The sequence below is a fragment of the Dromiciops gliroides genome, chromosome 1, assembly GCF_019393635.1.
Source record: "Dromiciops gliroides isolate mDroGli1 chromosome 1, mDroGli1.pri, whole genome shotgun sequence".
NCBI classification, from domain to species: Eukaryota; Metazoa; Chordata; class Mammalia; order Microbiotheria; family Microbiotheriidae; genus Dromiciops; species Dromiciops gliroides.
In genome coordinates this window covers 623,187,511-623,204,277 of record NC_057861.1, presented here as the reverse complement: position 1 = coordinate 623,204,277, position 16,767 = coordinate 623,187,511, and the positions used below count along the sequence as shown (strand labels likewise).

General features: G+C 46.1%; 1 protein-coding gene across 2 annotated transcripts; it reads left to right on the top strand.

Annotated features, from left to right (window-relative positions):
• Positions 1-2,369: 2,369 nt before the first annotated feature.
• On the top strand, positions 2,370-16,562 carry CLDN9 (claudin 9). Of its 2 annotated transcripts, XM_043976466.1 has the most exons (5): positions 2,370-2,610; positions 6,495-6,574; positions 6,656-6,760; positions 14,058-14,361; positions 14,450-16,562. In XM_043976466.1, exon 5 carries the CDS (start codon positions 14,666-14,668, stop codon positions 15,317-15,319), a length of 654 nt encoding a protein of 217 aa, XP_043832401.1. In that variant the 5' UTR covers positions 2,370-2,610; positions 6,495-6,574; positions 6,656-6,760; positions 14,058-14,361; positions 14,450-14,665; the 3' UTR covers positions 15,320-16,562. The 2 variants fall into 2 exon arrangements, with proteins under 2 accessions (XP_043832401.1, XP_043832402.1); XM_043976467.1 differs by having other exon boundaries at positions 2,370-2,614; positions 14,058-16,562.
• Positions 16,563-16,767: the final 205 nt, after the last annotated feature.

The window sequence follows — 16,767 nt, the reverse complement described above, 5'->3', positions numbered from 1 at the left end:
AAAAAAAAAAAGAATTAGCCTCTCCTTTTGAATCCAGACAGCTCTTGGAGTATACTTCTGGAAACAGCCTTAGGAATCATCTTTAACCCCCTCATTTTACAGATGAGGAAACGGAAATCCAGAGATGTTTGGTAACTTCCCCAAGGTTACAGAGGCAGTAAATGGCAGAGGCAGAATTTGGTTTTCTAACTTCAAATCCAGGGCCCTTTTGATGATGAAATTAAGGCTCAAGATCACTTCCTACATGAAGCCTTCCTTGATAACCCCAATTTAATTGATCTCTCTTCTTATAATATTTCATCGCCCTATTGTTGATGGTCTCATTTAACCTTATACTTTATTTTATTCCATAACTATGAGGAACTTAACCACAATAAGTTTTATCCCCATTATCAGACAGCAAACTCTTTAAGAGGTGGGAGGTCACTTCATTTCACTTCAAATATCTTGTTAAGTGCTTGGCCTGTGCTAGGCCCAGAACATCCAAAGACAAACTGAAAAACAGTCACCCAAATGGAACTCAAGGAGCTCATGTTCTCCTGGAAAGATAACATTTACTCCTCTTTAGCACTCACCTTCCTCATTTGTACAATGAGGAAGTTGGGCTAGGTAAGCTCTAAGTTTCCTTGTTGTTCTGTTCTGTTCAACTCCTTGTGACCCCGTGGACCACAGCACACCAATACTGTCCACAGGGTTTTCTTGGCAAAGATACTAGAGTGGTTTGCCATTTCCATCTCCAATGGATTAAGCAAACAGGTTAAGTGACTTGCCCAGGTTCACACAGTCTGAGGCTGGATTTGAATTCAGGTCTTCTTGACTCCAGGCCCAGTGCTCTATCCACTGAGCTACTTAGCTAAATCCAATGAACTTATACTGTGCTTTATTTCATCTTTGTATCCACTCCTTTTCGGTGCCCAGCAACACAAGGCCTTGGGTATAGCTTATTGAACTGAATAACAGGTGATTATAATAAAGTAGAAAGAATGTTGGCTTTGAATCATAGGACTTAAGATTCAAAGCTTGCTATAATTGTTTCCTGTGTAACCCTGGGTAACCAATCCACAGGCATTTACTGAGGCATATATAGGACTCCTCTAGTCCAGGTGAGAAGTGATGATGGTCTGAACAAAGATGGTGGTGATGGTGGTGGTGTGAGTAGAGGAAGTGGGTTCTTCTACCTGACTTGGCAAATGATTGGATGGAGAACAGAACCCAACCCTTGCATAAAGAGGCAGGAATTAAATGCTGATTCTTCAAAGACCAAGAAAGATCGGATGAGCAAGAAGGAAGAGAACCCACAATTCACTCAACCTCTCTGGTCCAGGTCTGAGAAGCTCTAAAGCAGTTAACTCAATAAATTAAGGGGCGGGGCAGGATGGTAAGTGGGAGGAGCTATACGCACGCTCTACTTTTTACTGGCTGCGGCGGTTTGGGACGGCTGGGGTAGTTGCCATGACTCCGATCGCGTAGCCCAGGGCCGTCCTTGGCAGCCTGTCCATCATTGGCTCCTGGACACGTGGCATGGGGAGGTTTGCGCCCCGATTGGCTAAGACTCGAGGGGGCGGGGAAGAGGCGGCAGGCGCGTGCGTGGCCGTGTGCTTGGGCGCGCGCGTTCGGCCTCCCTAAGTCTCGGGTCTGCGCCCCTCCTCGCCCGGCCGCGGGCACGGAGACCCTGGCCGCGCTGCTTCCCCGCTCCCGCTCCCGCTCCCACCCCCACCCGCGGCTGTCCCGGCCCCGGCTCTCTCTGCCTCTTCCCGACCCGCCACTGCCGCTTCCACACCTGCCGCTGCCGGGCCTACCCCCGGGCTTATCCCCCGGGCCGCCGGCGGCCTCGTCACTGGCCGAGCGGCCGCTGCTGCCCGAGCTGCCGGTGCGGCCATCGCCTCTGTCACCCCGCGGCCCCCCCGGCGCCTACGTGGCGCTGCCCCCACTGCCTGCGGAGGCGTCCGTGCTTCCCCTGCCTCCCCCGCCGGCACTGTCTGACCTGCCCCGCTTGCCCCGCGGGCCCCTGGCCGCTCCCTCCCACTTGCCGCTGCCCCCGCTGCCCCTGGCCTCCGAGGGGCCCCGGCTGGCGGCGCGTCCCCCACGGCCGGGGCCCCTGGCCGAACCCCCCGCGCAGCTGCTGCCCCCGTTGCCCACCCGACCCACTTTTCTACGCCTCCTCGCCCCGCCGCCCGCCACCTGTCCGGCGCTCCCGCGCCTGCCCCAGGAGCCCTTCCCCGTGGCCGCCCACCCCGCGGACCACCACCCGCTGCCCGCCTTCCCCAGCGACCCCACTCCGTCCCTCCCACAGCCCCACTTCTTCCTGTCTCCGCCCAGCTCCTGGCCTGAGCGGGTGGCTCTGCATAAAAATAGTCCCTGAGCCACCTGGAGCTTCTGCCCGCCCCACTCCAATTGAACCCTGGGTACCATTGGCCTTGTCTTGCAGACATCCTGGACGAGTGGTGCTCACTAAGTAGCCCTTTGATGGCTTCAAAAGATCAGCCCCTCAGTCCTGTGTTGCAGACTGGTGGCTTGCTCCTTCGCTTCCAGCGTCTCGCTGGCCTCTGCCTATGACCTCTGTGTCTCCCAGAGGGGTAGACCCCAACTTCTGGGGAAGAGACACAGCAGGTGGGTGAGTTTACTTTCTGGTCTTTGTCTTTCCTCTTTGTCTCTTACAAAGGCTTGTCTTCTTGGTTGAGAAAAGTTGTGGCTTCCTGGAATTTGAAATGACAGAATTGTTAATGAGCAGTTCTGGGTTTTAGTTCTGGCATTTCCACTCTATAGCTGTGAATAACCATCACAGCAAATGCCTTAAACTCCGCTTCTCTGTGACCCAAAGACAAGAATATTTAACACATGCCTTATTGAGTTAGAATCCAAACATACCCAGCATGCTTTATGGGCCAAAGCTAATACAATAAAATGAAATTTTAAATAAATGCAAGGTTGCGCTGGGTTCAAAAAGAAATCCAAATATACCAGGAAAGGATGGGAGAGAGGTGGATAGACAATTAATGTGAGAATTTTAGCAGGCTTCTTTAGCAGGTTCAATATGAATCAGCACTATGATTGTCACCTACAGGAAATAGAATCATGGTGTCCAGAAAATGAACTAAGTCAGACATAGAATTGAAAGACAGGTTACCCAAAGGAAACATTTGCTATCTAGAACTGGGGAGACCTGGGTTTAAACATTGGTTCTGACCCTTTATTTATTAGCTGTACAGAACCTTGAACAAGGGCCTTTACTACCCTGTGCAAGCTTCAGTTTTCTCATTTATCCTGATAAGGAAACTGCATTGTAACCCTTAAACTGCTGTGTGATTATGAGTTATTATTGTCTCAATGCATTCTGTACTAAGTAGCCTATACCACGAGTATTGTGTTCAGTTTGGGGTAACACCTTTTTAAGGGGAGTGTTGACAAGCTGGAGTGTGCCAGAAGAGGGCATCCAGGCCAGTGAGATGCAAAACTATTCCATATAAGGATTGGTTAAAAGAATCTAAATGCCTAAGCTTCAAGAGAAGACACTTGTAGGGGCTATGATCTCTGTCTTCAAGTTTTCTTGTGGAAGAGGGAATAGAATTGTTTTGCTTAATTCTTAAGGGCAGAAGTTGTTCTAGTGCTAGTGCCCCAGAAACAGATTAAGACTGGCCCAAAGTGGACTGGGCAGTATGGCCTTAAAGCAGAGGCTGGGTGACTTTTCTTTCTGGATTTCCCAGAAGAGATTCATGCTTCAGGAAGGGGTTTGAGTCAAATTACCCATTATTTGTCAAGTCCTTACTATGTGCTGGGCTCTGAGCATATTAAGACAAAACAGTCTCTATGTTAAGGGGAGGGAGTTATTCGAAATTAAGCAGGAAAGATAAATTGAACCAGGTGATCTCTGAGATAACCTCCAACTCAGATTCTTTGATTCTGCACAAAATGTTGTCTGTAGGGAGGAGTATTTGTATGGGGAGGAGTTTTAGCCTCTGTGGGGAAGAGTATTAGACTACGGCCCTTTCTAATCTAACAAGTTCTAAGTTCACTGAATAAAAGAAGGACAAACATACTGATTTTCAAAAAAGGGGAAGGTGAAGGGATGCTGAAAAATATATTGGTAAATTTGTCCCTTGTTCGTGATGTAAACTCTAGAAAGGAATAGTGAATTATCTAGAAAAGCACAAATTGATCAGAAAGCCAACACTGCTCAGTACCATCACTGGACTAGTAGTACATCAAAGAATACCTTAGGTATACTTTACCTAGATTTTAGCAAAGTATTGGTAGAGTCTCTGATACTTTTTATCTTTATTCTTCTGAACCCAAATGGTTTGAGGTGAGTTAAACAAGGTGAATTAGACCAGAGGAGTCTAATTTGTGTCCCTCAAAACTCCCAGCTGGGGCCTGAACTAGATTAAAATGGGAAATGGGAAATGTGTAACAAAATAAATTAAAATACCATAAAACATAGATAATGTCAATTTGTGGTTTTCTAAGTCAATATGTGGCATCTGGGATCCATTTGTATTTGAATTTGACACCACCAACCTAGACAGTTCAGTTTAGTGGATTTAGAAGTGATGAAAAACTGTACCCAGAGGAGTCAGTTTGCAAAGAGAGTTCTAATGGCAGGCCTGGCCACAGAAACTGCCTGGCCCTGTGCTGTTGAAGTTATTGAATGTTGTATCCCTATTTAAAAAGTTACCAACAAGCAACAACATTGGGCCAAGTCTAAGATAACAATATTTAAAAGGGAGTAGTTTACTCTTTAAAAGATCTGGAGGTGGGGGCAGCTAGATGGCGCAGTGGTAAAGCACCAGCCCTGGATTCAGGAGTACCTGAGTTCAAATCTGGCCTCAGGCACTTGACACTTACTAGCTGTGTGACCCTGGGCAAGTCACTTAACCCTCATTGCCCTGCAAAACAAAACAAAGATCTGGAGGTAGCAGTACACCAAAAACCCTAGAAGTCAATATTTTGCTATGGAATGGAAAACTGCAACTATGATCCTAAGTTGTATGAAGGGCTGTCCTGTCCAGGTCCCACTGTGATCTTCTCTGATCAGATCACATTTTAGGAAGGGTGTTGATAACCTAACCTAAGGTGGTAAAGGGGTTCAGGATCATGAAGAGCAGTTGAAGGAACTGACTTAGGGGGATCATGATCACTGTCTTCAAGAATGTAAAGGGCTGGGGCAGCTAGGTGACAGTGGATAAAGCACTGGCACTGGATTCAGGAGGACCTGAGTTCAAATTTGACCTCAGACACTTGACACTAGCTGTGTGACCTTGGGAAGTCATTTAACCCTCATTGCCTCGCAAAACAAAAAGAATGTAAAGGGTTTCTTTCCCTTAGTTGGAAGAATTAAAACTTTTTCAGCTTGACCCTAGCAGTGGCCCTGTAACCGCAGTAAGCAGTGGGTATAAATCACTGAGAAGCAGATATAGGCTTGATTTGAGGAGTAGGTTCCTGGCAAATAGAGCTCTCTAAAAGTAGAATTGGTTGCCTCCTCCCTCCATCCTGCCTCCCCCCCACCCCCCATTCAATGAGAAGCAGATAGGTGGCATAGTGGATAGACGGATGAACTTGAAGTCAGGAAAATCTAGTTCAAATGTGGCCTCAAGACATTACTCAACTGTCACTCCATCCAATTCTGCCTGGGTTTCCTCATCTGTAAAATGGGGGTATGACAAGCACTTCCCTCCCTGGGCTGTGATGGGGATCAAATGATATCATATTTGCACAGTACTTTACAAACTTTAAAGTGCTAAATAAACGCCAGCTCTTAAGGTTCTTAGAGGCATCTTCAAACAAAGGCTGGGCGACTAGTTGTTTAGTATTTTTGGTTTCCGGGATTGTTGTTCAAATTGGATTACTCTAAGATCCCTCCTAACTTTGAAATTCTGTGGTTCTGTGAAACTAGCCAGAACCTGGGTTTGGGGACTCTCTGAATGTAGGTATTATGGAAGAAAGAAGTGAAATAGATATTTTTACTATCATAGTGTTTTAATTAATTTTTTTTTCATTATCATACACCATTTTATGGATTGCAAATTTATGTGACAGGTGTCATTGCCACCTCATAGAGGCAGATTTGTTAATGGATAGAGCCCAGGTTCTTAGGGCTTATAGCATATACCTTGAGGAAGGAATAAGAAAGCTATAGAATTATTTTCAAATGACATTTTTTGGATTCTTTTTTTGGCTAGACAATGAGGCTTAAGGGACTTGTGCAGGGTCACACAGCTAGTAAGTGTCAAGTGTCTGAGGCCAAATTTGAACTCAGGTCCTTCTGAATCCAGGGCCAGTGCTTTATCCACTGCACCACCTAGCTGCCCCCTCAGATGATATTTTAATGTCACTAAAAATTTTTTTTTTAAGTGCCATCATCTGTGTTATATTCTTGAAGTTAGATGTTGGGTGAAAAACATTTAGAAGGCCTAATGACCCATAGAATCTGACCCAACAAGGTTGTAGTGTTAAAGGATTTATTATTATTGTTATTATTATTATTATTATATTTACAGGAGTAACATATACAAGAGGGGTGAGCTTGTCTTCCTGCTGTGTGGCAGCTGACTGCTATAGGTACCTCATGTCCTAAAAGGTGAGTCTAGAAGAGTCCTCTCCTTTTCTCCCTTCCAGCTTATCTCCAAAGTATTATAAACACATTTTCCTTATTCCTCAGATGATTCCAGACCAAATGACCACTCAGAAGTTTGGCTTCTCTGGAAGAAAAAGATGCCGCCTCTGGTGTGACTGAGCCAGAAGATCTAGAAGTTCAGAATCCCTGGTTGGTTTCCATCTCCTAACTGGGGATGGCAGCTGACCATCTGCCTGGTGGTCCTGAGTTATTTGTTCCATTCCAGATTCTCTCCTTCTTAAGAAGATGCTGCCCATTGACTTCTTTCCTCCAGACCCCTGGCCTTAGTGAAGCTTTATACCTCACCTTGAGCCAGAAATTCTGAGCAGCAGCTGCACATATCCAGAAAGTTGGGACTGTCTTATCCATTTCTTGTCTCTGTGTCTACCCCACCTTCAGTAGTTGGGTCTGATTTCCTGCTCCAAGTGGCATAGAACAGAAATTCAGACAAATGTGAAACCAGCCTCTTAGTTCCTAGCTCTTGGAACAAAACTGGAGAGTTGGGCAGGTTTGCATAATCCAGCAGGGGAGTTTACTAGTTAACCCGGAGGTCAGGTGAAGAGGTGGAACTGGGAAGGGAAGGACTGAGGTCAAAGGTCAGACCAACTGAAAACCTTTTCAGTGAAGAATTTGAGGGAATCAGCCTACTCTTTTTCTGAGCCACCCTAAGGCAAGGCAGTGTTGGTGAAATGAACTGAGTGGAAGAAGGAAAATACAGTCTTAGGTAATTCATAAACTTGATAATTAGATCACAGTCTCCTTAAACCCTTCAAAAATTGATTGGTCTGAAACTGATAATACTGATATCCTGCCTAAGAATCTCAGTGTTCTATCCAGGTTTAGAGTTAAAGGTTAAACAGTATTTATTTAAAGTCCGCAGTATTAAGTTCCATGGCACAGTTTTGCCTGTGACAAGTTTATAATCAAGACAGGCTCAGCAAATGTGTCCCCCACCCCTGGTCATATCTATTTCCCTTTCCACCCCGGAGCAACCCAAATTATAAAAATTTCTGTTTTTAATGTTGAAAATCTACAACTGAATAAAGTGTTGTTTTTATCCACAGGCAGCCTTTCCTTTAGATTGTTTAGAAGTAAAACTAATACCAGGCTTGTTTGAGCCTGGTAACGTCTGAAGGGTGTTATATTGTCCAATCAGGGACAGCACAAAATAAGCACTTAATACATGTTTGAATTTAATTTGTTACTACAACTTGGTAAATCACAAGAGACATTTCATGGCGAGCAGAGTTTTCTGTCATTGAAAAACTCGTCTTAATAAATGTCTTTGCTCCCCACCCCTACATAGCAAGTTGGAGTTGCCCCCATGTCCAGCTTGTTGTCCCCTAGTCCCAGCTGTGTTTCTTTTTCTTTCTTTGCTTTTTTTTTGGGTGAGGCAGTTGGGGTTAAGTGACTCGCCCAGGGTCATACAGCTAATGTCAAGGGTCTGAGGCTGGATTTGAACTCAGGTCCTCCTGAATCCAGGGCCAGTGCCTTATCCACTGAGCCACCTAGCTGCCCCGCAGCTTCATCTTAAACATTGTTTGCTCTAGGCTTAGTAAATTAGGATACCTGGGAGAGCCACCACAGTAGAAGATGAGACATTGTGGAGATAGGTGTATGGAATTCTTTGAGTCAGAAAGAATCACTTAGAAATTTATTGGAAGAACTGGGCTGGCATGTTTTGAAGGCTGGTAGGTTTTTGTTGCAGGTGGGAATGGCAAATTGGGTGGCCTGAATATGAAAGAGCCCTGTTAACCCCGGAAGCTCCTATCTGTTCTTTCCTACAAGTCTCATCTGAAAGTAAAGACTGAAGTTGAGACCTACAGATTTCATTTCCACTTGGGGGCCTCAGAATTTGTTTGACAACAATTTCTTCCTAAGGCTCTTTCTGATCTTCTTTCTCCTTCTTCAAAATGAGGAACCCAGCCCTAACCAGAATTCTTATCTTTCTAGCCGGACTTAGCCTTCTGCTTCTTGTACTATTCCAGATATGAACAAACCCACTAGAAAGAATCTAAGCCTATGTCAATGGAAGGAACTTGTTACCAGTAGGCAAAGCAAGGCCCAGTAGCCCTACAGGTGCCTTAGTTTCCTCCCTTAGGTAAAGTTACTAAAAAAAGGGGTCCCCTCCCCAATTCTTCTCTTTGGTGAGTCTGAGACCGGATAGGGGGTTGGGGACCTCCACCAGCCTTAGCATAAGTGTTAATGAGCCATTGAAATGGTAACTGGTCTGAGGGTGGCTCCCACCCCCACCATATCAATTGCATTCCATCCTCTAGCCTTCCCCTTTGTCTCCGTCCCATTCCTCAGTCCCCAGACTCCAGTTTCTGGTTTAACCCTTTTACACCCAGAACCCCTTCTGGTGGTTTGCCTTTGTAAGGAGGGAAATACTGAAATACTAACCCACCCCCAAGCCCTAGTATTTTCTTTCCGTCTTAAGTATTGTATGGGATGGGGCAGAAAAAGGCTAGGCCAGTCTGCTCTGGATTGCCTTATAGCACCATTCCATTCCTTTCCATTGCACCTACCACTAAGTATTGACTACAAATCTTACTTCCTACTCCACCAATCCAAATGGTCTAATTTCCAGCAGTTTAGTTTAGTCCCCCCCCCCCCCAGTCTACCAGCCTTAAGGTTTAGTTTGAAGAATACTGAGCTTGGAGTCTGGAGATCTAGATTCCAGTTTTCTGAACCACAGTGGATAGGAACCAAAGTCCAGTAAAAAAGACCAGAATTCAAATCCAGTCTCAGACACATAATTACTAGTTCTGTGACCCTGGGTAAATAACTTCACATGAGAATAACCTCATCTACTTCTCTGGGTTGTAGTGAAGATCAAATAAGATGTTTGTTTGAAGAGCTTACACAGTGCCCAGCCTTAATAGGTACTTTACACAGCTTTATTCCTTCCCCCTATTTAGCTTGATGACCTCCAGGCTATAGCTTCCACGTCTGCTTAAAAGTGGGAGGGGAACAACACTTGCACTCCCCACTCTTTGGGTTGTAGTGAGAATTAAATGAGGTAACGTGTTTGGAGTGCTCCATAACCATCAAGTGCTCTAGAAATGTCAGTTCTTATTCTCCTCTCACCACCGCTCTTACTCCCTCCTTTCTCTAGGGGCTTTGGGCTGGAGGTAGGTGGACTTCTTGCCAAGGGGAGAAGAAAGAAGGAAACTGAAATACAAGTGGAGAGTAACTTCACTTTCAATGAAAGACCATCTTGCAGGAAAATAAAAGATTCCCTGTCCTCATAGGGTGGAATATTGATTGTGGTTTATACTTTAATACTTTTAAAGATGAGTGATTTCTTTAGCGTGGATATTCCCTGAAAGCCTTACTACTTTGCCAGCACCTGCTGGAGTTTCTGCTCTGTTGGTATATTCCAAAGCTTCTTAAACTGTCTCGAAAAACTTGGCAACAGTGAAAGTTTATGTATACCTATTTTATATTCCTGTATACCTGGTATTGTGTAAAACATTTCTCGGGCAAAAAAAGGGTTCGCAGTGGAAAAAGTTTAAGAAGCCCTAGTGTAGTCTTTGAAACAAAACAAAAAACAGCATCATTTCCACAATAGGACCCTCAGTGAATAAGCTTTAATGGAATATCACATTTCAATATTTTCATCTATGTCCAAGCCTTGTTTTGCCCCATTACATTTTTTGACATCGGTCTATTTTTTAGGATGATAGAATTTAGAGAAGTGAGCTATTTTAGGGATTAAGAAGATCTGGATTCAAATTCTGGTTGGGCTGCTTGGACAAATCACTTAACCCTTCTGGGACTTAGTTTCCTCAGTTGTTGATGAAGTGGGTTACACTAGATGATGGTCCCTGAGATCCAGAGATCTAGCCCAAGGAGAAGAAAGAAGCCTATAGGTGCTATATGAAGATTACTTATCAGAGGACCATGGGAGCACTGAGTTCCCAACTTAGAAGCCACTAGGCAATTTCAGTCCCGTCTCAAGTAACTCTCCAACAGATAGCTTTCTTTTCTACAAGTTAGTTGGCAAAATATTTTGATACTACAGTTGAGCAGATAGGACCATTTAGGAAAAGAAGGTGGTACCTCAGAAATAGAAGATTCATCCTGACCAGTTGACAGGGCAATAACTCACCCCTGCAAACACCCAGCAGGAGAGAGAAACAAGTTGGTTGAGTCCAATTGCCTTCATGCAGCTTCTTGGCTGAAGGTTTCAAGACTTGAGCAGGGTGGGGGAAGGGGAGTATTTACAAGGGTCACTAGGCTGTCTCCTAGATCAACCAGGCAATGGAGCCTTTTACCTGGAGTTGCACAAACCAGTGGGACAAGATTCCTGATTCCCCTTGGAGAAAGGTAGAAAATTCCATTGTCTGCCTCTCCAAAGGTCATTCTCACTATCTAGTCTCCAAGCTCCTCACTAGGCAGTTAGATGGGGCCCTGTTCATTTCAGAGAGACATCCCAAAGATTAAACAGCTTCTTATTACTTCTCCTATTGTGTGACACCCCTCCCTAAGTCCCAGGAAGTGATGCCCCCAGTCCACTTTGATACATTTTTGTTGGAACTGAACCCTCTATTCCTTTGGCCTATGAGTGAAGTTAGAATAGTAGATCTGTATATATAATGCAGCCTCAGAATGGTGTTGTAGGTCACTTACTTTATCCTATCCCTATCGGGCATAAAAGAAAGAAATTATGAAGATGATCTGATGTCCTTTCTTCTGTGTGTGGTTGTTTCTTCCAGCTCTGACATCTATTGCAGAGGCAATATGGTGTAATGAAAAGAGCCCTGAACTCATAGGCTCCAGGCAAGTCACTTCATTTCCCTGGCAGCTTCAGTTTCCTCATCTATAAAATTAGGCTAAACTAGAGTTTCTCAAGGTCCCTTATAGCTCCAGATTTATGAGGCTCTGTCCTAGAATTCCTTCTAGTTACAGGAGCCTATGTTTTTTTTGTCTGTTTTTTTTAGGGCAATGAGGGTTAAGTGACTTGCCCAGGGTCACACAGCTAGTAAGTGTTAAGTGTCTGAGGCTGGATTTGAACTCAGGTACTCCTGAATCCAGGGCTGATGCTTTATCCACTGCGTCACCTAGCTGCCACAGGAGCCTATGTTTTAAGAGCCCTCTAAGCTCTATATTATTTTTTTTAATTTTTTTTGGAGCTCTTATATTCTAATTCCCATTTTGTGGATGAGAAAATTTGAAAGCAATTCCACAACTTCTCAAACCATTCCACAACTAGTATATGACAAAGTTAGCACTAGAACACAGTTCCCCTGACTTACTTAGTCAAGTGATTTTTCGGGCAAACTGTCCAGACCCCGGAGTCTTCCCTCTCTTTTGTTTTCTTCAGCTTCCCCACTCCCAGATGAGCTATTTTTCCCCCTAAGAACTTTCTTTCAACCCTTTTGTCACTTTTATCAGAAGGCCCTTTCAGCCAGGTCACAGATGACTGGCTCTTGGGAGGAGGCATCATGGTACAATAGAGAAGGCTGAGGCTTTGAGCCAGAGAACCTGTCTAGAAATTCCATCTCCGCTACTCACTACCTGTGTTATCTTAGGGCAGGGTCAATGACTCTCTGAGCCTCCTCAGTTATCACAAACTCTGGGGAAAAGGAAGGGCTTGCAGAGGCCATCTCAGCCAACCTATAGCAGAAGAGGAATCTGTGTCTCATCTATTAAATGAAGGGCTTTCCTTCCTATGAGGGTAGGGTTCTAAATCCTAAGAGTATCTGGGCTTACTAGCTGTGTGACCCTGGGCAAGTCACTTAACCCTCATTGCCCTGCAAAAAAAAAAAAAAAAAAAGAGTATCTGGGTCATCCTTAGTAGTCTTGTAGGAAAAGGGACTATAAGGTACCAGGTATCAAGGAGGGATTTGAAAGATGGAAGGGAAAGATGACATGGGGTAGTGAGGACCCTGGAGGAAGAATGAAGAATTGAATTAGGGTCAAGGAAAAGAGGATTATTAGCTACCTCCATATGTAACACTAAAGTTTGCGTTATCTCTTGACCTTCACAAAACCCTCTAAGGTATTACTACAGGTACCATCATCATCATTTTATTGGCAAACTAACTCAGGCTCAGAGATTTCTTGACTTGTCTGTTTTCCTACAACCATTTGAACTCAGATCTTGATATCTCTCTAAAGATTTGGTTGAGAATGGTGTAACAGGAACAAGCTTCGCTTAGGCCTTTCTGGTCTGCCCCAGAACTGCCTCTGAGTCTCTGAGACATTTCACTGGAGCTGCTGCTTTTCCCTGCACCAACCTGGTTCTCTCATTGGGCTCCTTTCTCTAAGTCTGACACTTCTGATGGCCTTTGTAACAAACAAGTTTATTTGAGGCCATCTGGGGAAAGCAGAGGAGGAGCTTACTTCCCTTAGGGGACCAAGACACAGTCTTAGGGCAGAGCTGCTTCTTGGGACCCCATGTTGGGTTGGGTCACACAGAGATGGGAGACCCTCCCCCACGACATCCCTTTCTCCACTACAGGACTGCCCCACCCCCTCATGGGCTTCTTCACAGGCCCCTTTGTCCTAGTCCCCTCCTTTCCCCTATCTCTACAACAGACTCTTTGTCTCCCTGGTGAGGGAGGAGGTTGGGGTGCCAGAGACCCTGGATGAAAGCTGCCCACAGTTCAGCTCCCCAGTTTCAACTAAGGGGGTGGGGAGGCACACCTGAGCTGCAGGTGGAGGGGGGGCAGGCTTTCTGGGCCGTTGCCTTGGTAATGCCACCTGAGCCTGGCGCCACACACCTGTTGCCTGGGGAACAGGGCAGGCAGGGCCCCTCCCCCGGGAGATGCAAGAGCCCTTGAGCTGAGACTGAGACAGATCAGATTCCCTAGGTCCTGTGGGGTGGAGGGAAACAGAAACTAGGAGGGGGGGAGAGGGTGTGGGAACAGAGGAGACAGATACTGGGGGTAGGGGAGCAGACCTGCTGTGAAATGGAGGGACAATTACAGAAGGTAGGAGGGGGTCAGCAGAGTGAAGAGGGATAGGGAGGGGTGCAAGTTTCAGGAGACACTGGACAAGTTGTCAAGGAACTGAAATTAGGGGAAATGTAGAGGTCAGAGTTTAGAGTTGGGATTCAAGTCATTTGGCCTATTGCAATATGTGCCCTGCTTCCCCAACTCAAGGGAACCCGGGATAATATCATCATCCCTGATTATTTATTCTTCCAACTAGCTTTTTCTACATAGCTTTGTTATTTGGTGGTTCTCTGCTTATTACTTTCCCTTTTATTTCCTCTATTGTCATTGCATCTTACCCCTTTAGCCCCCCCCACCTCCACAATGGCCCTAGAACCCACACAACAGTCCTCTGGGCACCCCCAGCTCCACCTCCCCCCACCCCATGGCCGCCTCCTCCTTGTTGCTGTGGTTCCCCCAATCACCAGCTCTCAGACTCCCGCTTCACTCCTCCCCTAGCTCCAGTCCTATAACCACCCCTGCCCTTGCCCTTCCAACTCCAGAAACTTGAAGTGAAATCCTGGGGAGAGAGTCACCTAAACAAGGAGCACCCTGGCTTGAGAGCAGATCTAAGGGGAGAGCTATCTGATCCCCAGCCCCACTCCCAAACACGCTACAGAGAACGATCGTCAGAAACCTCCCCACTCATCTGGAGCAAAAACATAGACTAAGCCCGGGAGCTAAGAACAAAGTCGGAAACAGAAATCGGACATTGGACAGCTTCTGGGAAAGCCAACAGGAGCAGCAGCAACTACAAAGACCTTATTCTACTGGACCTTTGTAGTGGGAGTGATCAGGATCTTTCAGGTAGGGGAAAAGGTGGTTGACCAGATACAGGGAGCAGCAATCAACTGTGAAGGATCTAGTCCAAATGGAGATGTTTCTTATATTCTAGAAGAAAAAGAGCAGCAAAGACTGAGAAGGGATCCTACCAAGATCTGTCACTGGGGAAGGAAGTAGCCCAGTCTCGGACAAGGGGATCATTGATGTAAGTGAGCCCTCTATTCCTTTCCCATTGGGTACTAAGAGCCTAGATTGCACTGGAAGCTTTCTGATCCCTTTCTCCCAAGTTCAACCAAGGGCCATAAAGATTGAGAAGACCTGAGGGAAGATGGCTTCAACTGGGCTGGAACTCCTGGGCCTGACTCTAGTGGTGTTGGGCTGGCTGGGGACCCTAGTATCCTGTGCCCTGCCTCTGTGGAAGGTCACAGCCTTCATTGGCAACAGCATCGTGGTGGCCCAGGTGGTGTGGGAAGGCCTGTGGATGTCCTGTGTGGTCCAGAGCACTGGCCAGATGCAATGCAAGGTGTATGACTCCCTCCTGGCCCTTCCCCAGGACCTACAGGCAGCCCGGGCTCTCTCTGTCATTGCCCTGATGCTTGCTTTGCTGGGTCTGCTGGTGGCTATCACTGGAGCCCAGTGTACCACATGTGTGGAAGATGAGGTGGCCAAGGCAAGAATTGTGCTGACCTCGGGCATCATCTTCCTCATCTCTGGGATCTTGGTCCTGATCCCCGTGTGCTGGACAGCCCATGCCATCATCCAGGACTTCTACAACCCCCTGGTGGCTGAAGCTCTGAAGAGGGAGTTGGGGGCTTCACTTTATCTGGGTTGGGCAGCTGCTGCCCTGCTGATGTTAGGGGGAGGACTGTTATGTTGCACCTGTCCTCCACCTCAGCTCGACCGGCCTAGGGGGCCTCAGCTGGGCTACTCTGCTGCCTCAAGATCAGGGGCCTCTGGTCTGGATAAACGGGATTATGTGTGAGACATGGATATCCCGATTCATCTCAACTAGGACTGAAAGGGCATCTAACCCTATTCTTTGGCCAGAGGTAATCCTGGCTCCAGTGTTGGACTTGGCTTACCCTAACTTTAGCTCTAAAGCCTAAACCAATGGACCGTTTCAATCTTAAGAACTTTCTCCCATGTTTCATTAACCCCAAAGGAAATCCTATGTCTTTATATCCTATTTGTAAACTACATCCTAATTTGGATAGAAATCCCTGCTTTACTGTATTGTCATTGTTATTTCTTCCAATATTGGCTTCATCTGCATAAAAAGACCAATCCTATCTCAAATGTCTAAGTGAGATGTAACTGGGAATGGGCCCTGACTAGAACTCCTTTGTTTCACCAGTCCATTAAGACTCAGATCTACCCTCCACTCCCAAAGCTGTTTACCCTCCCAGAATCCAACAGGAACAAATTAAACCTCAGACATCCAAATAAAGCCCCTGCTTCCTCATTCCAAACCCCACCAGACATTTTGTTTTGGGCGGGGCAATGAGGGTTAAGTGACTTGCCCAGGGTCACACAGCTAATAAGTGTCAAGTGTCTGAGACCAGATTTGAACTCAGGTCCTCCTGAATCCAAGCCCGGTGCTTTATCCACTGTGCCACCTAGCTGCTCCCCTCCCCCCCATTCTAAAGTCTAAACCCCTTAACTGGGCTTAGTTTCAATCACCTGCCCCACTCTTCCCTTTATGATCCTTTAGACCTTTACCAGAGCTTTGTGATTTCAGAGCGGAAGTGCTCTTACACAATCCCATGCAACCTCATGAGAGGGGGCAAGTATTTTCCCCATTTTTTAGAGAAAACAAACCCAGAGAGGTTAAGTGACTTACCTGAAACATCCTAGACCGCTCCCTCCCCCTTCCCCAAGAGCCGGGATCTCCCAAGTCTTCTCACTAATTGCATACTCTTCTGAGTTTTAACAGTGGATCTACCACTTCTAGCCACAGTCCCCATGGAAAGTTAAAAAAAAAAAAAGAAGCACCTAGCCTCTCCTTAAAACAAAGTCTTAGATACCTCAAATACATCTAGCCCCAATTCCTACTTCTGCCCAGATCTATCACCAGCTTTTAGGCAAAGGATAATACCTTTGGCCCAAAGACTTCAATTTCCCCTCCTTGGCTAGGAGCCCAGCTATCCGGTCATCTAGTTGTCTGGACCCAGCAGCACCAGCTTCCAACTCTACCGATAAACAGGAATAAAGGAAGTGTTTTATAACTGGCCTCCATCTGATTTATATGTGGGGTTTTGGTGGGAGGGTAGGGGACAGAACATACTGTTCACAGGCAGACCTGATGCTGTAGTCCCAGAATACTACCCCCCCAGAGGTAATCTCTGCTTTATTTCCAATGCCAGGAGACTGGTCTTTGGACTGCATGCCTGTGGAGCTTTCAATCCTCTCCTCCCACCACCTCCTTCAGCT